The sequence below is a fragment of the Caloenas nicobarica genome, chromosome 2 (genome assembly GCF_036013445.1).
Source record: "Caloenas nicobarica isolate bCalNic1 chromosome 2, bCalNic1.hap1, whole genome shotgun sequence".
In the NCBI taxonomy this organism is placed as follows: Eukaryota; Metazoa; Chordata; class Aves; order Columbiformes; family Columbidae; genus Caloenas; species Caloenas nicobarica.
Window position 1 is genome coordinate 44118620 of NC_088246.1, and position 27925 is coordinate 44146544.

The 27925-nt window shown below is 39.1% G+C and overlaps 1 protein-coding gene across 3 annotated transcripts in view; it reads right to left on the reverse strand.

Annotated features, from left to right (window-relative positions):
- GADL1 (glutamate decarboxylase like 1) overlaps positions 1-27925 on the reverse strand; it is a 103379-nt gene that overhangs the window by 20010 nt on the left and 55444 nt on the right. For all 3 annotated transcript variants that reach the window (XM_065627559.1, XM_065627558.1, XM_065627557.1), the window contains exons 9-14: positions 27099-27215; positions 20917-20981; positions 20581-20662; positions 12535-12734; positions 8187-8238; positions 5035-5124 (exon numbers count right to left, since the gene is read on the reverse strand). In XM_065627559.1, coding sequence (XP_065483631.1) covers positions 5035-5124; positions 8187-8238; positions 12535-12734; positions 20581-20662; positions 20917-20981; positions 27099-27215 — 606 coding nt within the window. The remainder of the gene's footprint in view (positions 1-5034; positions 5125-8186; positions 8239-12534; positions 12735-20580; positions 20663-20916; positions 20982-27098; positions 27216-27925) is intronic.

Here is a 27925-nt window from a genome sequence, read left to right on the forward strand (position 1 = left end):
TTACTGTAAAAATTTGTCATGTAAGCAAAGTTCACAGATGGAGGTCTCTACTATTACTCTTCAAACACACATATAAAAATATTGTTTAACTGTTTTCTTGTTCAAGTGTAAGAAAAACTCAAAGTATGGTACACAAGGATGCCAGGCATTCAAGTAACAACATTTTGCTCAAAAATTCCAAGTGGAAACACACTTGCAGTGACATGCTGGGGACCTTTCTTGTTCATAAACCTGTTGTGGTTATAATCCATTTAATTTTTCTCTCGTCATTGCAAAATACGGAGGGCAAATATCATTAATCTAACCAATTGGAGGTTTTGTCTTCTCTTCCCATTCAAATATCGTATCATAGTCAATAGGTATTTTGAATACATAAAGAATACTGAATCATGTCCTTGATTAGTGTTTGATTTATACCACAAAGACCACAAGATTCAGAGGTTGCCAAGGCAACACCACTTCAACCTTCTTACATTTCTACTTTGATATGAAACCTCTCATTATATAAATGTATCACAACACCAGTCAGCCTGACAGGCTATTTTACAAATATGCCTTCAAATATGCCTACAAATATGCCTTCAGACAGCTATATTCTTCTCTTAAGTGTAGGGGAAAGGCAGGAATAAGGTTACATTTTACTAAGGACGGGAGGTGCAAAAATGAAATTCCAGGCTTTAGTATTAAATTATATCCTGAGCCTTCTAATACAGCAAATAAATTTTGTGTTTGGCCAAAAATCCAGACAAGGGCAGGAAGCAAACAAAACAACACTACCAAAAAGAATGACCCCAAACCCACCACACAAGTAGAGTCTGAGACTAAGATTTTAGAATTTTGAATAATTGAAGCTAACAGCCATGTACAAAAGCTTTACTGAACTACTGGAAATCTGATACTCCAGCATATGTTGGTTAGAGCTATAGAACAGGAAAAACTTTCTAAAGTATAAAAGAGCTACAAGGAACATACTCGAACTTTTTTAACCCAAATTTTGAGATCTGAAGTGGTACCTAGCAATATACCACCAACTTTCTTTACGGAACAGTATTCAATACGCAGTAGTCTACCTATAGTTATACTCCAGAGCCTTCAGCAAAGACAGACTGCCACAAGAGGAAGGCTCTGTTAAAGGTGGTTACTTCTTAGTCCTGTAGACCACACTGAATTTGAGCAGATTACAAGCTGATCCAGAATGCACATGGCATGGCTAGCTGGCTGAGCAACAGGACAGCAATAGCTCCAGATGAATCCCTCCAAGCCTTTCTTGTGCCCTCTGTGCTGCCAGGAGGCTTTCCAGAGACAGTACTACTAACAAGCAGCTAATTCTGCATCATCTGGAGACACTTCAGCAGAAGCTGAGAAAGCCACCTTTTCTAAAGAGAAGACGGTTACAAGTAACAATATGCATAGATGTTTTTGGTTACGGAAAAAACAAACAAACAAGCAAACAAAACAGAAAACCAACCAAACAAAAAAACCCTCCATGAAAATTGGAATGGTCTGGGCTTTAATTTTTTACTTTCTTTCCTCACTCCCACTTTCTTCCCTCACTTCCATTTCTGGCTTGCCATTTCCAGTTAAACTTTTCTCACTGTGGCTCTGTGACACACTGACCATCTTCAGCAGTAAACAAAGTAAATCTTAAGTATGTCATAAGAGGAAGGGGAGCAAAAATACCACAAGGGGGCACAGACAGCACTAGCACAGCAGTCGTGAGGCTTGTTCCTTCTCCCTATCAATTGTGTCAGTTCCACACCAGAGACAACTGTCCCCAGTTTGCAATGACAAAATAAAACCACTTGAAAATATTTCTAGTTGAATGTAACAGCCGGTCCCCAATTACCACAGAGTGCTCATTTGTATGGTTTCTACAAGAAATCCCTCTTTCACTTACTTGTGAAGAATGTCAGTGAAAAGCACCTTACATCACAGGTTCCTTTATGGGTTATGTCATGTGCTATGCACTGAGTACTACAAAATATTCAGGGCATGGACTATCATGCACCACCCAACTACATCCAAAGCTTTGCTGTCCTTCATATAGAACCAGTTTCACTACACAGCCAAATCCTGTGGTAATCCCAAAAAATTAAAGTGTTGTAAAGACTGTGGATGTGCACAGAAGTCTCAGTTTCACTGGGTGACAGAGTAATGTGCCATTTATGCTGTTCTTTACTTCCCACCACCATGTTATTTCTCATTCTTTAATGTGTTCAGGTGATGACTCAAATGACCAGCTAGTGGCTGTCCCAAATCCTTCAGGCCACTCTTTCCTACCACATTTCTTTTTGGCATATTGGAGACTCTGAAGAGGGCAAATTTTACAATAAAGTCCAAGGCCTCAGAATTTAAAACAAACAGCCTACCACAAAAAAAAAAAAAAAAAAAAAAGGGTTTCTGAGTGACACAGTTTATGTAGGACAGCTAGAAGACTGACATCAGAATCAGGTATCACACTGCAACCCAGTCAGCTCTGACACATTTCCACATAAAGTGGGCCATGGAAGCTGGAGAAGCCAGTACAACAGAAAACCTTCAGGGTAATTTTGCACAGGACTTTGCAAATTGTTCATGAAGCAGAGGACTTGAGATCAGAGTTCTTACCAGCTTTCGCCAGCACTAAAACTTACATAACTAACCTTAGAAGACAGCATGTTATTCTGAACAATATTGCTGAACAAGCAGCTGAATAAAATCAATTGCTTGCTCAAGGGATTATTAAGACATACATTTCCTTAATTGTTGTCAGATATGCAGGTCAACAAAAATGAAGATTGATTTCTGGATAAACAAAATAATTGTGGTGTTAAAATGTTGTGTGAATTGTGAACTAAAGCTTTTAAATGCTCATTTTAGTGAAATGATGGGAATATTCAGAAGTACCTTCAGTCAAGAGACTGTACACGTCCCCATCTGCCTGTTGATGGCATAATGCTACAATCTCTCCAGTCTTCATCTTCTTATCACTTACACCTTGCTGATCAGAATGCATTCCTTCTCGCCCAGCTATATATTTGTACTGATTAATGCATTACTAATATAATGACTATGCTGTTTGCATCAGTAATGTTAGAATAAATTGACATTAGCTGGAAAAGTCAAGCCAGCCTTATTTTGTGTGACCCCGTGCTGTCATCTTGTCTGTTCACTGACACATATTGTGCTCCAAACTAGACCCCAGAATCCAAAAAGCAAAGTAACCCCAGACCTGGGCCTGTAGAGAATCAGAGGGGAAATAACACACTGTAGTTGTGTAACAGCCTCGTTTCTGTAGTGTTCAAGTACTTCCCAGCAATGCCAAAAGCAACACAACTAGCACCTGCCACTTGTTTCCTCTCCCAATCCCTCAGGAGATAAATCTGTGCCATATAGTGTGGAGTTTTCTTCTGTTATCTGGTGGGTTTTTTAGGGGTTTTACAGGGAGGAGGGGAAAAAAAATATGTTTGGGGATTTTCTTAGTGCTTCATCAGAGGAAGCATAAGAATCAAGAAAATGTCACCTTGCCCATGAAAAGAGTGTTTGAGATCTGCAACAGTGCTCAGTTCTTGGGAGAAACTGCACACAAGCTCCTTTCCCTCCAAGTCCTCTCCCACAAAACCCTGGCTAGGAAATCTGCATTTCCAGGGTCAGTCTATCTGCATCAGTACATCAAATAATGCCAGGCATTTGTTCCCCACCCTGACTGGAAGCACCATAGAGCAGCAGAGCAAAGAACCACTATGTTAAGACTCAAAAAGCCACTCACAAAATATACATGCTCAAAGCCATTCATTGTGCTTCATCTCTTCCCTCCTTAATCGCCTCCCTCTAGATGCATAAATCAAAAGGTGGTAGCCGCAGCGTTATTTCTTCTATGCCTTCTCATTTTTCCTTTCCAAATCCTCAGTCCTCCAGAGGAGCTGTCATACAGCTCTGTGTGTGTGTGCTTATTTATGCATATACGTATATTTAGACCTTCCACTCTGACAAAAGGAAGGGAAGCCCCACTTGAAAGAATCATAACCCATCCACACTTTGTGAAAGCATGGTAAATACAAAGCCCTTGTATCCACATGGCAGCTATGCACGGCTTTGTACTGCAAAAGTTAAATTTACTTTCCAATGCAATGAAGACAGGGTTAAGGAAGACCTCACCCCTAAAGACACCAGTATTCAGCATAAATTGAAAGCAATTCCTATTAAAGGAAAGCTGCTGGAAGGACAGCAGATGTTACAGGAAGTATGCATGTATATATAGTATGTATAGCTTGTATATATAGAATGTATTTCATGTGCAACATGTATATGGTATACACATCTACATTGTAGTTTAAATTTCTAGGAAAAAATTCTAGGAAAAAATAAATGCAGAACACCAAAGCAGCTAGAGAGAGGAGGAAAACAATGAATTAAATTCAAGTCCTCACAGAAAAGCTTATTCAGTAAAACATAATACCACAGTGCCTAGTGGCTTCTTAAGTAAGTCTTAACTACTGATCCCCCATTAGTAACTTCAAAATGTTACTGCTGGTTTTTTTCATGATAATGATTGTCTACCAGGATGACAGAGAATTACCAAAACGCTCACCAATGAAGTTTTTCCCATTGTATTCCCATTGTCATTTATGGGTTGTTTAACATCAGAAATACATTCTTAAGCACTTCCTCACTTGAATTATCATAGATTATCATAGACAATGCAAAACAAGTTCCAAGGACAGCATTTAAGTGTCTGGAACACATAATGAACAGTCTATGTCTAGATGAGAAATACAGGCAATGTTCCTCGTCTCTCAGTTCTGCCAGCTGCTAACAGCTTTGATAGTAAGCTGAATACTTGTAAATGTCTGCACCTCTTACATTCATTTTTTTTCTTAATTAGTCCTGTCTAAACAGAGAACAAACTTAAACCCTACCAACATCTATTTAAGGACTAAATTCCCATTCTACTGATAGGTTAATGGTGAGCAAAGCTAAGGGCTATTTCACATTCTTATCTGGCACACAGATAAATCAGTAAGCTACAGATACCACTGTTTATGCGACACTCACCTGGTGTAGCTTCTGCCAAAATTCAGGTCCATCCTCCATTTGTCTTAAGCTTGGTGGAATGTACCAGAAGCAAACGTTTGCATACTCCGGCTAAATGAGAGAACAAGTGATTTCTTATGAGACATAGCAAATAGGACAGGAATACATGTTATAGACCATCAAAAAGTTCTGCTTAGTTTTTTTGGTGGAAAAAGTAGCTTTGGGGTTTATACCCTTTTCATTAAAACTTCCCTCTCCAACTCACTTTTTGTCTCCCTTTTTGCAACTAGAAATAGTTTTCATACCATCCACTTCTCTTCCTGCTGCCAGAAAAAGGAAACCTGTTTGGGTTCCGTTTTCATTTATTCTTCCTATATATATATATATTTAGCTCTGCTTTGCTCACTAAAAACTTTGGTAAGGTAAAAAGTGTAAGAGAGGCATAGAGAGGTAATTTACAGATTTCCAAATTGAAGCAACTTTAAAGAGAATAATACATTTTCTTTTTAATATTTTTTAAATGGAAATTTCCTATGATGCATTTTACACAAAACACACAAACTCAATTTTTGTGATCATTCAACACTTACAAACCCAGCCATTTTTCTACTGAACAATGGCAGTCTCCTTTTATATCATACAGCACACTACACAGTGCTGGAGTTAATGCTGACTTCCTCAATTTCCACATTTTATAAGAATCTCAGGACCCCTAGCAGGGTTTATGCCATATCCTGGATATATCTTGTCCAATATCTAAGCAGGTCTTTCAAGCAAAGACTGAGACTCCACATCCTTGCTTCCCTCCAGAGAAATTTTGCCTTAAATCTCAGCAGAGAGTTAGCTGCAAGACTCCCAACAAGAATGGCTGTTCACTGTGCAGTATAGAATAAGGCATTTTGTGCTTATGAGGTTTCTGTTTCATATATGATTGAGAAAATGTTCCCAGCAGACCTGTGCAGTGTGTCTCTACATTTCCTGCTAATTTGTAACTTTTTTTTTTTTTTTTTAAAACCGGTACAGGTAGCAATAGCAGGAGAAACAGATGTGCCTTCTAATCTCATCCAACACTACCCATAAACCAGTCAGTCTTGACCTACATTATTTGCAACACAATATTTAACTGGCGTCTGGATTATAACGTGGATTATAAACTCACACACCTCTCTCCCCTCCCACATGCCACCCTCTTTAATACTGGTTGAAAGAAAAGAAGTTAAAAGGAAATTTGGTAGCTGGGTCACACCATCTCTTTGCCCCACTGTGAATGCAGCTGCTATTACAATCCCAGGCAGCCTCCAGAGTGAGGAGAGCCCACCAGCTGAGACGTGTTCTTTCATGAAAGGGCATTGGGAACTGCTCATATCATTTTCCGCCTCGCTTCAAAGAATGCATTAAATACAATTTAATCATCAAGAAGAATATCATTGCCAGCAGGAACAGAGCTGCAAACCTGCCACCTGCTGCCACTGAATGAAATAAAACTCAGCTCTTAAGAGGCCTGTTTCTTTCCCCAAAGAGCACACATTGAGTACATACATAAACACAGACCCTGAAAAGGCAGCGGCTTCCTCATGAGTGCAAGCACTAGTTCGCTCTGACAGGGTTTGTCTTAAATCTATCCAAAATTGGATGGCAGGAGTAGACAGATGGCATATATTATCATATTGCCATTGCCTATATTGCTTTCTTGATTATCTCAGCTTCCGTTCACACATCAAATACACATCACCGCCCTCTGAAAATACCATCCACCCTAGAAAAAACTTAACTACTCCCAGTCATGCTTCACTCTGTTTCTGGTTGTCTTGTCACAACTCCTATCCAAGCAAGTAAGTAAATATACCACAGAAGATTTCCAGATGACTCAAGCACAAGTAGCATTTCCAGGTCATAGACCGGTTCTTGTTACAGGACTTTCCTCACTGCATGTATCAGAGGATTGTCTTCCTGAGCTTCTTGTCGGAAGTCCAACTTTCTTTTCAGAAAGGGCTCGCTTAACTGGGCTGAGTCGCTTCACAGCAGTCTGTCTTTGAATTCTCGCTGCTTGTCTCCCTGCACTCCTGAAAACCTTTTCTTAACTTGCTCAACTTCCTCCGCACAGCCCATACTACAGCATTCCTTCCAATCTCACTTTTAATCCAGGTGTTGTGTTCCTGCAGGACCTAAACAGCAGTCTCTGCTCTCACCAACAGCTTTCACATCTACAGTAGACCTGGGCTCTCTGCAAAGCTCCACAGTAACAGAGGTTGGAGAGCTTTTAACAGACTCGCCACTCCAGTAACCCCACCATGTGCTGCTGGCCCAAAATTGTCCACTCCATGTAAAGTTTCCCAGCATGCACTTTCAAATTAACAGTTTTCAAAATTAAATAGAGAAATCTATATTGTATGAATGGTATAAAACATTTTTTATATTTTGTATTTCTTCTAGCCTAACCTGGAATACTCATGGTGTCAGCAAGTGTAAACCAAATCTGCATCATTATGGTGTGTCAGTCTCCATGTGCAGCACTTAACTCCATTTCTCTTCTTTCTCCGTGTGCTCTGTTCTTCCCCATGCTACATACCCAGCTGTCTTTCGCTCACATACACTTCCACCAATGCAGAAGTTTTTTCTAAAAAGGACAGATCTTTGCAACATCCCCAGATATTAGCCTTATTAACCAAAAACCTGAGGATAAGTGGAAAACAGCACTTTAGCTCTGTCCCCTTTACTCACATTCCCCCAAGCAAGATGACTAACAGGTAATTAGCTGACAGGTTTAGAAGATGGGTGTAGACACAGAATCAAGGGAAAAAAACCCTTTAATTTTGAAAAGCCCATTTTTTAGGATAAAAATATTCTACCATCCAGCACACAGTCTTATCCATAAGTCTGGCAAGCACTGCTTTTTTGCAGCCAGATTCTTCACTTTCACAGAAAAGTGCTCCATCTATACCCTCTGTGGCAAACAGGCCCAGAAACTAGGAAAACAGTTAGAGGGATGGTAGAGAATACAGAGCACATTATGTGCGTTCAATCATACCTGTGTATCTCCACTACATAAAGTTATTAAATTATATACTTCAAATACAAATTGGCAATCGGCTAAAAAGAACAAAATAAAACAACAGACACCACCCCACCCCAACCCCCAATAAAAACAACAGTTAAATTCCATTTTAGCTTACCTCCAAAAGAAGCTGGAATCCCTCTCTTCTCTTAATTTCCTCCACTAGATATCTGTAATCAAAAATGCAGGGTTTTAAAGCATAGAACAAAGCAATACATACAGACAACAATAAAAGAGGTCTTGAACATGTATACATTTTTTTTCCTTTTTTTTTTTTTTTTTTTTTTTCTTCTAAAGAAACAACAGTTAAACCTCATTTCTACCTGCTGTGAAAATGCAGTAGCTATCAGCTCCTGGAGACAAATGAAGGATACAGCCAGCCAAGCAGCACTGAGGAAAGGCCAAATTCTGTCCTCGGGCACAGATTTTCAATGGAGCCACATGGCGCAAATTGATTCTATTTGCATCAGGTTGTGAACTTTCCCAATGCAAATTTCCATTGATGATGCTCTCTACAAATTAATTCCTCCATTTATTTTTCTCAAGTGCTGATGCTGTGCTGCTGTCTCATTTCATGGTCACCCTGACATTTCTGGCACTACTACTGTCACCAGGACCTCTTAGTTTAGCCCAGAATTTAAAAGTTTCCACATCCTTCAAGCCCAGCAATTTTCCCAGTACTGTCCTTGTTCCACACTATGCACAAGAGTACACATTTCCACTCAGTGAGCCACTACTACTAATGCACAATAACCCCTGGGCATCCTATGCTAACAATGCATTGAAATAAGTATTTCTTTTCTCTTTCACCTGTCACTATGAAAAACACAGAAGGCTTCAATGGGAAGATGGGTTTGAATCAAAACTTTGGATCTAAACAGCTTCAATTTATAGACATTTTTTAAAATATTACCTCAACCTTGCCATTGCACACATCACGTATGAATTCTGAAGCAAAGATGACACTTTGAAATAGCTGGGACTTCTCTCTTTATACCCCACCTTCAAAGCCTTCCCAAGGAAAACTCCAAAGAAATAATCTGAAATTCACATAGCTTTTCCATTTCAACAGAATTTTAGTGTTCTACACAAAGATTTTCCTGTCTAACAGTAATAAAACTGAAACAGTTAAAACTACTGATTGTGTACAAATCTGTTCCTCAGCAGTATAAATTGGCACTTTACTGCCTGCAGCTGCATTACTGGTCACCACACAAATAATTATTTTATCCTCTATTTGAGGAAGAAAAATATTGTCAAAATAACCCCCCTGGTCCTATCCACATGCCTGAAACCTGTCCCCACAGGGACACCTCTAGCAGAGTTATATCTGCAATGCCTGCTATCCAGCAGATGTGCTGCAGAAACAGGTTGGCTAGGGAGGCAGCAAACAATACCCTAGATGATATACGTTTTTCAAAACACAGCACAGAGAGTTGTCACGCTGTTGATCAATAACAAGTATTGTGTGTGTGACTCATTACCTCTTAGCACACAACCCTGCAAAACGATTGCTGTGGTGGAGTGCCAGTTCCCACGACACGCAGCTCCATGAGTCGTGCCGCACTGCGCAGATGTTTTCTCTCATTACAAGAAGACGAGGTTCTGAGTCTTTTCTGCCGTGATCATTTAGATCCTACCATGTGCATTTGTTTGTTACCCGGCTGTTAATGCCCACACTACTGCTCAGCTTGAAAGAGGGGCATGCTGAAAGGTAAGTAGGAGGCTAGTTATCATGTGAGCATCTTCGGGGGGACCTGTTTCTGTAGGGGAATTTTCTTGAGTAAAATAAGCTCAGTGCTTCTGTCCTGTTGATTAGAAGGTACTTGTCTGTGCCATAAAACCAACATTCAGCAAAACTAGCAGGCTATTCACAAGACAGTGGCACTCAAATCATGAAAAAAACCCAAACCTCTACATATGATTGCTTTCTTTTTTGAGGACTTGAATTGGTAGACCTATTTTACAATGCTTAATACCCAGCCCTGTTACCAGAAATGCCTTTTTTTTTTTATACCACCATCTGACATAGGATATCTGATGTCAGTCACAACGCTGCTAATCATGTTCTTAACTACATTGCCAATAGCCTAACAACTCAGCCATTAGAAAATTCATCACTCATGATTTATCTTGCCAGGACCATTTGATGGCAGTAGAGCAATTTACTCTGTGCATCTTTCCACAGTTGACAGGGGAGTTTTATTATCGTGTCACGGCTGTGGAACATCAGAAAGGCCTGAGTGTCAGTGAGGACTGGAGTACACAGAGAAGTGGCATTTGCTATGATTAAGCCTTGCAGAAAATGAGGGGTGGAGATCTGCAGTGAAAGTAGACATGTCTGCTAAGAGTGGGTGTCAGAAGAGGAATCAGACAGAAAAACAGCAAAGATGCTGAAGCATAAAATGCAGGGGTGTTTATCGTTGTGTTCTAAAAGCAGTTTACTTCTATTTTCTTTGTAGTGTACTTCATAAAGCAACATCCCTACATCCAAAATAACTGGGGAAAAGATTCTGAAGTGATCAGCAGGATGCTCTACTGTAGATATTTCAAAAATAAGCATTTCCAAACAGCATCACAATGTTCTTGGGATATCTAACACACTGAAAAAATTATTCATCTCCAAAACAAGAAGAAATGAATGAAATAGCCAATATGCAAAGGTTGATGCAACCAAAATACATGCCTGCATGTACCCAACTACCCAAAAAGTTTTTCAGCTCTGCCTGGCAATGGGGAAAAAGAAAAAAAAAAAAAAGGCAATCTTGCTCTCAAGTTTTATAGTCAGTGGACTACTTCCAGATTTAATCCAGGTCTGTCTTCAGAAATGCTGAAATACTATCTTCGCAACATCAAAGTAAAACCTACTGCAACAAATCAGGGGAAAAGCTGCACAGCTGTTGAGTAGCTAGGAAACCTGGCATTGTGCCCAATAAACCTGATGTCTCAGCTGCAAAGTGCCCATGTCCATGCAAACTCAATATAGCAATGCAGCAACTGTAAAGAACACACTTCATCAGATAATGACTTAGAATTAAATTTCTTCTTAAGGGGAAGAAAAAAAAAAAAGAGAGACACAACCCAGTCACTCGTTAGAAGTGCTACCAGCTGAATACCAACATTCAAAGAAAATACCGATCCCAGAAAGGTCATTAATCACTATACTCTGAGTCAAATGACCTTGGCCAGTGACCTTGATAAGGCTGAATTCTCCTACTGATAGTGGAATGAATTACTTATTCTGTATAGACACAGAACAGCACAATGCTTCAGAGAAAAAACAAGGTGCAATTTAACCAGAAGATATTAAGGAACACTTAACCAGCCAAACAATGAGTGGCTTTAAATAAACTGGCTACAGCTCATTTGGAATTTTCTGGTTTTGCTTCTTTCTTTTTTTTTTTTTTCTAATCCATTCTGGGTTTAGGTCATGGGTATTGTAACCTTTTCTTTAAGTGACTTCATTAAAGTGAGTCTAGTCCTTTAATTTTCACTGGAGTAAACATTCAAATATTTTCAACTAAGTAGTTCATATAAAAAATAAAATGGCAATATGATATGGATGACTGTTTTCCAAAATTAATGATTTGACTTATGGCTAGCCCGGGAATTGGTGAAGTTTTAATTGTGGCTTATCTTGTATAAATTCTGAACAAATATGATACTTCAAGTGAATTGTTTTTAATGGGACATCTTCAATATTATTTCTTCTATCAGAAGATGAAACAACATGCATATGGAAGTTTCTTCCCAGAAACAGAGACACCACCATTACTTTTGAAATGCTTTCTAGCAAGAATTTTGCAGAAGACCAAAAACTTATTAAAATTGAACAGGGCGGAGAAGGGGAAGACTGCAAGAAAAGGGCACTTCAGTCCCTAACAGAATATACCGTGAGCATTAAGAAGTTCAGCAAACTCATGGAGAAAAATCAAGAAGTATCTCAGAACAATATGCATGCATATACCTCTACTACATCCTAACATTAACAGCGTGTCCTCATACAAATTCCCCCACATCACCAGCTTTCTAATGGTGAACAGAAGTGAACAGAAAAATGACTAATTCATGTGTTGCTAGACACAGCTCAGAGCCTGGCACACTGGGCTACTTTTACATTAACACCAGAACACACAGTTATGAGTTAGAAGAGGGTATATTGCTAAATCTGTTCTATGTCTGGTTCAGATAATATAAATCTTAAACAATGTAGATTGATAGTCTGATTTGGACTTGTATGTTTATCGACATCTATGCTTATTGCTAAAAGTAATAACTACTATTAAATACTGTAGCGACTGTAATAACTCTAATTATTATTACTATTAGTTCCTCCTATTATATATAAACAAAAGGAGAGGGGAAAAAACTAACAATGTAATCTGTTCCAGGATACAGAGCATCAGTAATGTCAACACATCAGTCCATTCAACAGACTAGACACATTCTAAACTGCAAAGCAGTACCTAGCCAAAGCCAGTGCCCTGTTGACTCTCTCCTCGAGGCCTGTGGTTCCCAAAGCTTTCCACATCAGCCAGAATTTGAAGGCATCCGGACGCCTGCTGCACTGAATGGACTTGTCACCAGTGTCATAGCTGACATCATAGAACTTGTCCTGCTGGAACAGGTATGCGGCCTTGGCAGAATAACACTTCTTCAGGAGGCCCTGTTGGAAACACAATAGAGGCTTAGATTGTTGATAAGCATTTTCAAACCTTTTTATCTTCACAAGCTATCCTGGTTTTGCTAAAAACAAGTTTCTCTTTTAGTGAATTTCTCTGTCAGCTAAAGTCGTCTTACTAACTGCTGTTTTCCTGAAATTTAGGTACATGTTTTGGTAGACATAGCAATGGAATGCAAGGTCATTGAAAATGATGCATCTCACGAGATGTGCAAGCAGGAGGTAAACTGAAAATTGACCAACTAAATATTCCATCCCATTCACGTCATACTTCATATAAAAGTGGGAGATCACAAGGATCTCGTCCCTTTTCCTTATGGCCGACGTTGGGAGAGGACCTTGCGAGTTGTCCCTGCGAACTGAGGCCTAGTGACAGACTGAATCCAGCTCCGGTTGGCTGTAGAGTCCAGTCCTGGACTTCAGGTGCCAGCCCCACATCTGCCGGAGCAGCTGCTGGGACCTTCAAGATTGGTTTTGTATATTTTGTATTATTTTCTCTATTTTTATTAGTAGCATTAGTAAAACATTTTTATTTTTCCAACTCTCTTCTCTCTGTCCTTCTTTCCCTCCCAATCGCCTGTCCTTAGTGGGAAGGGGGGAGAGGGAGGGGCTGAAGGGGAAAGGGGGGGAGAGGGAGTTAACAATACATCTGCCACTGTTTTATTGTCACCCCGCATTCAAACCACGACACAAGCCAAAGCCTTTTTTTTTTTCTTTTTTTTTTTTTTTTCCTATCTGACAAGGATATGTGGGAAACTATTAACAGCTTACAGTGTAGTTGTAAGAACGCTAGATGAACCTAAGCCAAGTGAAGTCAGCACTGACAAGGAAACTTTTTTTTAATTATAATCTTCATAATGTCACCAAAGAGTTGCAGGTTCAAGGGGAATTCTGACTTGGTTCTCAAGAAACCATGGGAGGGGATACCACAGAAACAGTGACCCAAAGACATACATGGGTGGGAAAGAGGGAGAAGAAGGAGAGGCCCATGTCCACTGCTCCAGTCTATAGATTGGAAAAACAGCCCCTGAGGAGCTGCTTATGTGTTCACAAATACCTCAGTCTATTCCCTCTTTGTCAAACGAAGAAATTTATATACAGCACAGTTAGATGCAGGTAGGGAAGATTTTAGCCCCAATAAATAAATGTTTAGCCCTTACCAGAAAATAAAGTCACTGAGGATTTCTCATAGGCTATCTGACTGTTTGAATGGAAACACTACAAGGAGATTAGTACAGTCACAATTTTTGTCTCTTTTCACAGTTCAGACAATTTTAACATTTGAAAATAAACCTCAGAAGAGGTACTTTAGCATACCCTAATTATGTTTTTTTAATGACATCGTTTTTATTCAGCAATCTCCAGCCTCCAGCTTCTGAGAGGCTGCCTGGGCAGAGGAGAGCAGCAGAAAACAGACAAAGATAAACGAGTAATGTGGCAAGTTCCAGCAAGCAACAAAGCTGGGAAACAGAAAGCACAGAGGCGTTTATAGGTTTAAAGATGGCAGGGGAAGAGAAGAGGCATAGCACTGGCCATTGGCTGAAGAATGAAATATTGAAGTATAGTCTGTAATACCATGAAGTAGAGAAAAGGCCTGGCAGAAAACAGGTTACGAGAGCAGAGATGAGCATGGCCCCACAAGTAGCCCAGGAGACAGAAAAGGTTGTAAAATTGTCACTGGTATTAAAAGTGTATAAGAAAAATAAACCACAATCTATAACATAATACTAGAATAGAAATTCAAATGAGAATAAAAACATGGCTACAGCATCTGATTCAAATCTGCAAACATGTATTTAAGTGATAGTTGAATGAGAAATCTTCTGTGCAGAACAGACCAAGGAATAGAAATGGACAGCATAACAGAAGTTGCTGAACAGTATCTCAAAGAGCACAACTCATTTTCCAATTCAACATCACTCTTCAATTTGAACCAACTGAAAAAGAATTTCACACTTCATCCTTTTCTCTGCATCTGCTGCAAGTCTGATTTTAAAATGGCAGACAGTGTCTGACATCATTTTTAACCAAAGTGTCGTATTCCCATAACAAGGATACAACTCTTGAGCTATGTTACAATACATTACTAATAACTTTGAACTGGCAATAGAGGAAAAAAAGGTCAAGACAAAAAAAATCCAAAGGAAAAATAATCCACTGGCATACACAGAATGAGTCTCTCTCTCTCTTTCCTAACCTTTTCAACTCACTCCATCAATACTAAAACCGAAACAAACAAAAAACCCTGCTCATCTGTTCGTAGAGCACAAAAGGAGAACACCACCAAAGGTTTCTCCACAACTTCTGTAAGGGTTTGACAATCCCATTGTAATATCGCTGGTTTGCAAAAAGGACAGCAAATTCAGTCTGAACTCTTTAGCCACAGGACCAGCACATCCAGCCTTGTGAAAAGACAGTTTAAGTGACAGCTTGGGGAAAAAAAAGGGGGCAGCTGCTGCTCTCCCTTTGCAGCCATTGGAGTGATAATATGCTGCTGCAGCGCACAGTAGCCATAGCTGGAAAGCTAATGCTGGGTGCAGTTTTTTGCAGTATATAAGATTCTCACAACTACTTTCCAACTTCATTAGATAAAGAAAGACAGAAAGATGACATTAGAAATGAAAGAAGACATTAGAAACCAAAGAAAAGTCAAGCATTGAAGCATCCATCCTTTACAGCTTTTCTACAGCTCTGTTCTCTGGCTACCCGATGCACAACAGGAACAGGAGTCTGTCAAGCCATTGTGCCTTATTCATACCTTGATTTGCAGTGGAAATACAAGTTTACTAGACGTGGTATTAAAAAAAAAAAAAGACAAAAAAAAGCAGCAACATCCATGAATTTCAGTTAATTGCTTTGTCTCTTGCTTTAAAATTTTGCACAGTATTTCTGCAGTGAATGTATAGTAGGGTTGATCAATGTGCGACTATCTTCTGCCTTATCAGAATGTTATACAGCTGCACAATAGAGGACATCACGGGATATTAGTTCCCTTCATGCCTGTTGTCTGAGACATAATATCTTTTGTTTGTCACAATAAACCTAAACTCATTTGGTAATATTACAGAAAAACTGAGGAGTTCACTTAAGATCCCAGTACAGCTGCAGAGTTTTGTGGTTTTAAAACAAATGCTCTAGAGTGAAAATGCAACAAGAACAAATAGTTCAATATATCTGAGTGAACTCAAATTCCTGGAAACATATTTCACTTAACAAAACACACAAACACACCAAACAAACACACACAAAAAAACCACCACAACAACAACAAAACAACCAACCAAACAAAAAAACCCACAAAACCTCTCCTGCTGCACCTGAAGCTGACAAGACATGCTTGCTTGATGATCCTTTTCCATCTGCTTATCTTACTAATAATGCAACATGCTCAAGAAATCCTGCTGAAGACAGTGCCTACTGTCAATTTCCCGAGCCAAGTACAGTGAAATCCTCCAGCTCACCACTAGAGCAGACAGGAAAGGAGACAGAAATCATGCTTTTGTGAGAAAGAAAGAAATATGCCGGAGCAATGCAAGAAGCAAGGTGGGCGAGAAAGAGAAGGGAAGAGAAAAGGAACATCACAGAATGGAGTTTGGGTGGGGAAGACAACAGAAGAGGAAAAAAAATCCAAGAAACATTTTATGCTCAAGAAAGTAGTTACTCCTTGATTGCTGCTGTCTCAAAACTAATAGACTCAGACATGCTGAAGACATAAAAAGTCATCTCAGTTTTCCTAGATAAATGACGGAAAAGTATAAGAAAAAGGAAATAAGTACACTTCCTAACTTAATATTCTTGGTTCCAAGAAGACCCCAACAATTTTCCACACAGTAACTGAGCGCGGCTCCATCTGTTCAGAAGAATTGCAAAGATTTCATTAGAACTGCCCCATTACTTCAACATCTTTTATCTTTCTACCCTTCATACAGAGACCAATGGTAGTGCTCTACCTTATAATGAGGCTGCTAAAGTTTAGAAAATGAAAATACTATTTTCGTGGAGGCCCCAATCCGCTATGAAGTATCAAATAACCTTTGGTTTTAATGAAGTCTATGGATAGTTGCTGTGTGTTCCAATTAATGGCAAATAAATGAATAATTATTGATACTGAAATCAATATATAAGAGCTCCAGTTTCATAATTCAATATATTTTCCTCATTGAACACACCTACAGCAAGCCTTCTGATCTCTTCTCATTTCCATTGCTGGTTAAAAGTGAATTTCAATTTCACTAACAAAACATCTTTTTCCCCAAGACAAACATCTTCCTCATTTGCCTCATCTGAAGCAATAAGGGCAATCTTTTGAATTACGTACTTGAAAATTCCCAAAAGCAGTGCAGTGCAAAAGGCCACCCCTGTAATTCATTTCAAAAGGTGAGAAGGAGCTCTCAGTTGCACTAAACCCAAGCAGAAAGCAATAGGAATAGAGTGTTTCCTGCAGCTGCCCTGGAAAAGAATCAGGGAAGTAGCTATCTTTGGGATAAATACTTTGTGATATCTGCTAATGATGAGGAAGAGATGACACTGTAGATGGCTATCATGATCACCTCAGTCAATTCTATTCTGTGCTAAACTGGGTTTTCATTAGCTACATTCTTTGAGAATTTATTTTTAACTAATAAATGAAAATTCTGCTCATTAGCTAAAATTGATTGCTAATTACCTAATCTAGTGCTGCTCTCTAATGAGTCACAGAACTTTGGCATTGGTGATAAACATTAGTTCTCTATTTATATTGTGAGAATATTCACGTTTATATGCATTACAGCAAGGACAAATTGGAGTAGCTCAGTGGTCTTAAGGGAGTATGTATAACCTAAGACTGATTGATAGAATTTTAAGAACATATAAGAACAAAGCTGACTCGCTAATGTTTTGGGAATACCGGTCCATCTAGCTTTGTGCAGTCACTGCAATTCACATCACAGCCATACAAGTGTTTTCTGAGTAAGTCTATTTTATTACAGAAGTGATAAAAGTTACTCAGCATACGGCAGTGAAAAAGGGAAAGCTGTGCATTGAGTGCTTCAAGCACTCGAGAACTACTGTCATTGATCTGAGCTTTTACAGAGGATTGACCAATCTATTTTTCCCTTTGGTGAAAATGCTTCTCTCTTCTAATCAAGTCAAACATGTATTTCTCTTTTCTTTCTCTACCTTCTTTGGAAATCATTTCAATTTTATTTCACTAAGGATAGAAGATACTCTTATCAGCATTTCACTGCAGTTCATACCTTTTTGAAAAAAATCTATACAGGAAAATATTTAAATACAATGTTTTATTCTAATAATCTAGCTGTAATGTCTTAAGCCTATTAACATTGTTAAACTACATAGCTATATTGATCTATGTGGCAAAAAAACCCAAACCAAATCAGCCACTATTACTTTTGCTAATGGGAAATGAGAGTGTTACCACTACACAGAAATATGATGATTCCTTCTAAAGATTATCTTTACATACATAAAGTAAAATACAAAGCTTGGGCTTGTAAAACAATCTATAAAAAAAAAAGAGAGAGAGAGACAAAGAAAAACTGACGGGCATTATCTGCCCACTTGTAAATGCCTAACCCTACTCCTGAGGTAGTCCACAGTTTCCAACTGGACCTCAAAGGAAATGGGAAGACAGGCTAACATAACTTGCTTAATCAGACCTTCAAAGGGAGCTAGGGCTTGATTCATAAATTGGACCTAAGATCTATGTTTGACAATTTGCTGCTCTGATTTATTGCAAAATTCACCCGCTTCAGAAACTACCTGAGGTTCCTTGAACATTCATTAGCAGAGCCATGTGTGCCAAACTCTTCCAGCTCCCACTGATGGGAATTATTCCCACTGAAGGAATTATATTAACGTATAAATGTGTGCTTCATCCACAGCCATAGGTATTTATGTAATTTAGGAGCAGTGGAATAAGCTCCATAGTGAAAGACCAATACATGTACTCTTCCCTTCAGTTACTGGTATGAAAATAGCATTTTTAATGGGGAAACTGGATTGAGCTGCCTGTTCTGGTATGGAAAGGATCAAAGTGAAGAAAAGCCTTTCTGCCAAAGCATCTTAAACATGCATTTGATCTTTTTTTCTTAAGGATTTATATTCCAATACTTTCAAAAAGCTAATAAGAAAGTATTCAAATTTGTATGTGCGTCTGTTTGCATATAAAGACTGTACTGGCACATACACAAAACATCTAAGTGCCAATTTTCCAGGAATTAAACACAGACTTAAACACTCTCTCCTCCTCATGCAGAAAAAAAACTACTTTGCAGAATGTGTTTCATTGTACAACAGGATCTGATTGTATGATCAGTAATAATTGTGTTTTCACCCCTCAGTGGCCTGGGATTCAGCTCTACAAGTATTTCCAGCACAACATTGCCTAGCTGTGATTAGAACTGGAATAGGATTGCTCTTTCAGACTTTACACAGCATGGAGGAGGATGCAGAAAGGTTGCCAGGACCCTGAAGTTGGAACAGTGTTTGTAAAGTGATTCTAAATGCCAGGGCAGCTAGAATATTTCATTCTTCTCTATTTCTTTCCTCTTTCTTCCTGAGAAATTTCCACTATGCAGCCCAAGTAGTCTAATCATTACCTGGGGCTATATCTATGTACTGGGCCTAATTAGTTAAAAATACAGCACTGAATTCTTCCCAAGCCTGCAATTAAAACACCACATTAATCTTAGTCAATAACTTCATTCTGCTTGGTTTTCATCCTGGAATAAATATGAAGTGATGGACAGTTAGTTCTGAAGTCTAATGCTATTTAATCCCACAGACTCTAGTCTAAGGAAATGAGGATGCACACTTCTCCTTGCTGTCCTGCCATGTCTCGCCCCTGGCTTGGGGCAATCAGCTCCAAGAGAGCGCTGATTAGCATCTATGCTCTTTGGTCCTCATCAGTTCTTACTACCAGGAGTTAGTAACCAATTACACGGACAGCTAACCACTACCAACTGAATAGAAACTATCAGCTGTTTTGACAGAGATTTGTAAACCATGGCCACAAAATAGTGATGCAAACCTCAGGGGCATTTACAACCTATGAAGTATGAGCTAAAGCTCACCCCCGATGGTGGAAAGTAGACATAAGTTTTAGCAGGGCTGAGTATGATATGGGGCTTGAAATAACTAACGTCTTACTGGTTTCTTTGTTAAGACAGCAGAATTCCACAAAGATATAAGCAGGAACTTTAACCACCTCGAAGACTCATCTCATTTTTGTGGCACTTAAGATCTGTTATGAGCTCTGTCGTTTGCTTGCTAGATCTTTTAATTAGTCATGGCTTTTGGAAAACCTAAATCACCCTGGTGAAGAGGAAGAACAAGCAGAATGAGGAATGACAGCTCGGCACCTGCACGTGCTCTGACTCATATTCCTCTCCTTTCTTATTCTGGTGCACCCATACAGGGGGACACAAAGAGTAACTCTGGCTACATTAAACACAGACGCAGTACTGCTGCAGTCCCAATGGATGACAGCTATTCTGAGGACTTTGATGAGCTCGGTGTTTAAGTGCTGCAGACCCTGGTGCCAAAGTACTCAATTCTGAATGCAAATCATGTACAGAAGTTAACTAGCAAGGGCACCAGCTGCAAAGTTTGACCACTGGTGAGTATGGTGACTTGGATCAGATTGGCCCTGCTCTCTTATTCACCCTTTATTAATTTTGTGGTGAAATTCAAAATATCATTCAACCTTTGTACCGCATGTAGTAAGACTGACTCTCAGTTTTTTCCTAATTATTTCCACTTCCACATTACAGCAATGACAGTCTACTGCATTAAAAAAAAAAAAAAATAAAAGGACAGGAGGACTTACAGAGTTGTCTTTCACCAGAAGAGCACAGCACTGGATTCCTGCCAACAGCATTTTATGAGGATTCCAGGCGACAGAATCAGCCCTGTGAAATTTATAAAAGAGGGTGGGGTGGGAGGAGAAAATTGCGCCTACAATCATGGGTACTAGAGATTCAAAAGTGGCCAAACACAATCCAAGCAGACAAATCCAGGTTTCCCCTACGCCACATATCCGTAGGTTCAGAAACAATTAATAATAATACGTGTTTTGGAAAATGCAGCTGTCATGGAGACCAACAGGCCACACAATTTCCATCTCAGTCCCTGGTAAATGTTCCCATGAACTAAACTGACTTACCGGTGGATGCCATGAAGAAGTCTGCAATGCTTCCTTGATATCAAAGCCGAGCCACCCCAAGAAGCCTGTTGGAACATTTATAGAGCCAAGACAATATTATTTGTTTAAAGTTCTTTTGGTAATGCTTCAACAAATGATTTCTGAAAATGTTTTATCTCATCTGAAATTTAGTTTACTACACAGTCAGTGGTCTAAGTTAGGCCTTTAGTATCGAACTACTGAAATAAAGATGGTGTCCTGGGACTATGTATAAAATAGAGAAGCTGATGGTTTGTGCCACTATGTGAACCACAAATTCCATTGTCCCTTCTGTGTCAGCAAGGGCATGAACTGACATGTCCTTGCATAACCAGACCCGTTCTTGATACTGAATTAGAAGTGCTTCTTTTCCTCCAGCCTAAACCTAAGCAATGAGAGCAGGAAGCCCCATTTAGCATATCTCCCTCCTGCTAGTTGTTTCCTTTCTGAGGCATACACAAGGGAAACAGTAGACATGTCGTATAGTGCATTTGAGATATTTTTGTTAAATATGAAAAAAATTATTTTCAATGTTCATGCAAGCAGAATCCACTGAAATACTCTGTGAAATAAGCAAAGCTCCTCAGATACACACAGGAGACATCAGTCCACCAAACACACCTGGACTCCACTTAAAAAAAAAGAAGAGATAAATTTTGGGCTAATAAAGAAGAAAACACTGATAGGAAGATTCCTGATCTAAACATGGAAAACACATGCTTGTTTGGCTTTTGCTCTCTTTTTGTTTTCCCCTGAAAGAAACAGATATGATAGCTGATTCGTGAATTTAGCATCAGTATTTCCTTCATAGGGCATACATTAGGAATAAGCTCTGCTGTCTCCAAGAGACCGGAACGGTAGAGGCTCACAAGGGAAATGAAGGGTTAGTAGTTTGTCTTAACACATCATTCTCATTAATGCAGTCCATTAATGCACCACATCATATTTTATGTTGTCATGCCCACAACAGCCTTGCTGAGGAAAGGGCTGCTGCTCAATTTACAGGTGGGACCTAAGGTAAGAAGTGATTTACCTCAAACTTCACAGTTATTCTGTGGCAGAGCCATGACTTGAAACTGGATTTCTCCAGCTAGCCCAAATTAGCCATGTTATGGGAAGACAATCAAACTGATCTTCCTATTCATAGACATATATTGCTCTTCTCATTCTGATTCAATAAAGTCAGAACAGTCACTCAGTTATTCCCTGATCTTCATAATTCATAAGTAACCTATTGAAATATTAATATAATAAATCTTTTAAAAATCTGCATCCAAAGGTGTCTGTATTTGAAAAAAAAGTCGACATTTTCACACTGTCTCTGAAAAACAGGACTAGAAAGGCCCTCAAGAGGTAATCTCAACAGTGTGCCACCCTGAAAGGCAAGATCAGCCATACTCATTTCTGTCAAACACTTGTCTTTTCCAGAGATTATTAATCAATGAACATGCCCAGCTTGCGCTTAGGATCAAAGTGAAAAGTAAGGTACAGAAGTCAACAGCAATTGCTGCCTGTGCAGCACAATTGGCACTACTTTCTGCCTTTATTTTAAAAACTACTGCTGGAGATCTGGGAAAAAGGAACGAGAGAACTGGAGGTTCAGGCATCTCCACCACCTTTCAGTCTCTCCTTGAGCCACAATACTACAAGACAAATTTGTGCTACATATTTCTTCACCCAGTTCAAAGACCAACCACTTCTGGACTCAGGGCTGGTACAAAAAAAAAAAAAAAAAACCACTTTAAAAAAAAAAAAGAAAAGAAAAAGAGAAGGCACCTAAGAAGACAGAGAATCACTGGTTTATCACTGGTTTTCTCTGTTTTAAAAGACTTCTAATGGTTGGGGCTGCACAACTTAACCACTTGAGTTGTATTTAACAATAACAACCCTAAGGATTTAAGATGTCAGTCCTAGACAGTGTTACCTATTGTCATACCTGCAGTGGTCAGGGGAACAGATTATTCCTTTTCTTTTTGCAGCAGCTTTTAAAGCAACTATAGAGTATGATGTATGGTCTGTTTGTCTTTTCTATTTTAAATAACATCAGTGCTTTCAATCTTTCCTCATGGGTCATAATTTCTGGGTATGGCTCTGTTCATCCTCACTGCTCTACTTTTTTCTAATCTTTCTCCTGTAGGTCCTTAACCTTCTTGAAATGCAACTTTTTATTTGGACATGATCTAGATAAAGCAGATGGAACACCAAGCAGAACGCAACAATTATTATATGCATCTTCTTATTCAATTCTGAAAGACATTTAACCCTATTTGAAAATGCTTACAATCACTGATTTGTGAAGTACTGCAAACCCCAGATCTTTTTCTGAAGATCTACTCTCTAGCCAACAATCCCCAGCCTGTGTTTATGCTGTTGATTATTACAGCTTAAACCTAGAGCACTATCTTTATTAAACTGTAGCCTACTTTTTCCACTTTTTTCTATGAACTGTCAAGAGCTCTTTGATTTCTAATCCTGTCCTCCCACTGCCTCCTGCAGTTTTATGTCATCTTCACATTTAGTCAGCATATTCTCTTTCATCCAAGTTATTAATTGAAATACCCAGATAATTTCTAACCTAGAATGGACCTTTGTGGAATCCTACTAAAAATTTTCTCCCCTTTCAGCAGTGAGCTACTGGTAACTGCTCTCTGGGTATGATTTTCCAGCCAGGTTTTCACTCCCTGCCACAGCTGCAGCTTGGCAACATTCCTCTGGCTTTCAGATGAGATATTGTCAAGACACAATAAAGTTAACTGCTTGTCCTCCATTCATGAGAGTAGAGAAGGAAGGTAGGTTGATTAGACTAGATTGACACATTTTGTTTATGACAAATCCAGCTGAGAGCAATGCAGGGTAGCTCAAAACACAAAGATTATTATCATAACTCTGTCCTAAGCAATGTAATTGGTAACTAGGTATGAGAAAATGCCTGTGTTTTATATGCAACAAGCCACTTACAGCTGAACAATGGGAATCACAGTGTTCACAGTGTGATTAAACTAACTACCTAAGCACAGGCTAATAGACCAAACCTGATTTTCTGTACTGGTAGGAAAAATACATAGGGAAAAAAAAGTCAAAGTAAGCACCAGCAGGGAAGAAACACCCATATGTAGTATTTCAGGTCGAGAGAGGTTCTCCTTCCCCTCTACTCTGCCCTGGTAAGACCGCATCTGGAATATTGTGTCCAGTTCTGGGCCCCTCAGTTCCAGAAGGACAGGGAACTGGTGGAGAGTCCAGTGCAGGGCAGCAAAGGCGATTAAGGGAGTGGAGCATCTCCCTTATGAGGAAAGGCTGAGAGAGCTGGGTCTCTTTAGCTTGGAGAAGAGGAGGCTGAGGGGTGACCTCATTAGTGTTTATAAATATATAAAGGGTGAGTGTCACGAGGATGGAGCCAGGCTCTTCTCGGTGACAACCAATGGTAAGACAAGGGGTAATGGGTTCAAGCTGGAACACAAGAGGTTCCACTTAAATTTGAGAAGAAACTTCTTCTTAGTGAGGGTAACAGAACACTGGAACAGGCTGCCCAGGGAGGTTGTGGAGTCGTCTCCTCTGGAGACATTCAAAACCCGCCTGGACACCTTCCTGTGTAACCTCATCTGGGTGTTCCTGCTCTGGCAGGGGGATTGGACTAGAAGATCTTTTGAGGTCCCTTCCAACCCCTAACATTCTGTGATTCTGTGATTTGAAGCTACACGAACATGTAACATATATAAGTGCTGGAGCTTGAGTGCATACTGATGATACAAAACAAGTCATTAAGAAAAGCATCATAGATGTATGATAGAACGTAATAAGAAACTTGAATGTGTGTGTGAATACTGTAATGTGCACAAAATAGATCTGGTTATAGTCTCCACACTTACACTGTTAAATGTCCTGACTTCTGAGGCAGTTTGGGTTTAGTAGTATTATCTTCTTAAAACAATTTTTTCCTTAACTCCCTTTTCTTCTTTAGGTTTGTCTCCATGTGAGAGCTCATCTACTATTTCTGACTTTATTTAAATTTATCTTCCTGAAGCCCACTGATTTTATGTTGAAGTTCTCCCTTTTGCCCTTCCTAAGAATCATGAGTTTTATCATTTTATATTTAATGAAAAGAGTCTTCCTAAGGCAAACATCAATTCTGGGGATCAGAAAATATTCCGAAATGAGATACACCAGTGTAAATCTGAAAATAACACCACTGACTTTCCACTGATATTCCTATAAACAGCTCTTGAGACCTTTTGCAGTAGGTTATCCTGATTCCCATAAATGATACACAAAAAGTCCTAAATTAGACAGGACTTTGCCTGGTTTTTAATCTTTGTTTTAATTGTTCTGTATCTTTTATTCCTCCAAAGTTACAGCAGGCCCAAACAGCAGTACTCACTTGCTATAACTCAGAATGCGTAACATGTAAATCACTCAACAAGAAACCAGGCCTTTCAGAGGAATGTAGATCCTCAAATCTTTCAAAAATATTATATTCTTGCCTCTAAGGCTAGAAGGAGGTAGGCTTGCTTAAAAAGAAAGAAAAAAATCTGACTCTTCACTATGTTTCTTGTACACTATTTCTGAATGGCAGATGCCTGGTCTCACTGTACATTTTCACATATTATCCTAATAAACCTATTTCTAACGGTGCTATGAGTGAAAAAAGGTCACATTGTGGATTACAGTCTGCTCATTTTACCATAGCACATTTGTATATGATGTATGCTTGATGTCACTCATGTGGAAAGCTTTCAGTCTTTTTCCCATACTCTATTCTGATATAAATACAACTAGAAAATAAAAACAAAAAATAAAGAAACAGCCTTCCACTCAACTCTTCATAGAGGGTGAAAGATGGAAAAAATACCAATAGAACCCCTGAGAACTGCTGAGAGTTTCATCACATGAATCCCATCTTAACAGAACAATTGGTCTTCCAGACAATAAACCCAATTTATTACTAGACATTTGTCCTTCTACTGGGAATCAATTAATATCTGACAACTACAATCACTGTTCAAACAGAAAATTAACTTTAAGATATTCACTGACATTTTTCCCTTAGTTTAACATGAGGCAAAATTAGAAGAAAGTTAAGTCATTACAAAGCACTATCAACTGCCTATGAAGTATATACTTCAGAATATGGCCCAGGCTCATCCCAACTAATTTTAGTTATTCAGCTACAGGAATTGTGTTAGGAAACTCCACATTGTCCTCTTACAGCCATTGGAGATGGCTCCAGCCATGTCTATTCAACTCACCTAAGATCCAACACAGATTCTGCTGAAAATCATCTGGATCATTCTCACCAGCACACAGCCATGAGGATGCTTTGCAGACACTTTGAATACTAGGGCTAAATTCTGCATCTTTGCCTCCAAATCAATAAGAAAACACTTTTGACTCACATATACAACAACTTTATAAATGTCTGAGAGACATTTATTTGAAACACACATCGCTCCCTATGTGATTTTTCTTTAGCCACTCAACATTAAACAAAAACTTCAAAAATTTAGAGCAGGTCTAAAAATCTCCATTGCTCCATGGCTTTTAATCTAGCCTTTCTGGATTGTGGCATTACAACTATAAAGAGAACTCATTTTTAGAAAATATGAAGAGACTTATTTTTAGAGAAATACATTTACAGCTAACTCTTTCAGGTGATAAAAAGGTTCAATGATTATTCCAAAAAGGTTCCTGAATGGATTTTAATAGCCAAATCTAAAATTATAAAGAAATGAGAAAAGAAAAATTTCTGAACAATTGAGGAAAACGTAAGATCTACAGGAAATTCAAATGTGTAAATATGAAACAGAATAATTTATGACTAGCTGAGTCAGAAATATACCTTTATTGTAACCTGTATGAACCACACACCACAATTCTAACATGTCCATTCTCCAATAGAATGTGGAAAGAATCTGGGGTTGTATTTGCATATAATCACACTTGAAGCATTTTTAAAAGGTAGCAAGTAGAAGAAATTGTTTTTAAAATAATTTTGAAATATAACCTGACAATAGCTTTGACTGCTTGTCACAACCAAATTATTTTTCTCTGTTACATATGCTGAAAAACAGCAAATCAGAATGTATTTCTGTTCTCTATGCAAAAAAAGTGCTATTAGACCCCAACTTACTTCTACAAAGGAACATCAACTACACAGTATACAAACTCACGTCAACATGAAGCCAGAGGCCATGCTTTTCGCAGATATCAGCAATTTTATCCAGAGGATCAAATGCTCCCAGCACTGTGGTGCCTGCTGTAGCACAGACAAGAAATGGTGCTGACCCCTGCAATAGGATTGAAAACAAGAAATTGTCACTCGCACTGCTCATTTTCTTCAGTATCTCTGCCGACCTAAAGTATAAAAAGGTCTAGGAATGTAGGACAGAGATGTGACAGTCGACATTTTAGTTTCCCAGCAGAAGTTACTGCATTTAAAAGTGCTGACTCTTTTTTTTCATTCTTTTCCATTTACAGTTAACACCATCCCAGGGCAGACTTCAGACTGTTTTGACAGATGCTAGTCTTGTCAAGATCAAAACATACCAGATATTTGACATCTCTCTTTATACACTGATTTTAATTTCTCAGTCTTCCACATTTTACTACCGTATTCACTGCCATTCTGCCGAATAAAATAAAGCTTCTGGCTCAGCCATCAGGCTACCCATGCAAGGAAAGGGCTCATGCCCCTAGGGGTTCCACCTGCCTTGTCTCTACAATGCCCCTGTTCTCTGCCTGCTGAAGAGGAACCTTCAGTTAGGGAACATGTTTTGCCTCAGGCAGCGCTGGCACTGCAGGTGCAGCACTGGGAGAGCCATCGCTAGGTGACCCCAAAGCCTGGTCTACAGTGAAGCACTATTCTCTTGCTCCTGTGCCTGTCTAGAAAAAAGGGAGGGCTGTAGATGGTAACTGAATGTCAGGAGAGACACCACTGGAAATCTCAGATGGTTTTAAGGTGGGATAAGGAAAACTCTTGTCAGGTTGCAGCCTCAGT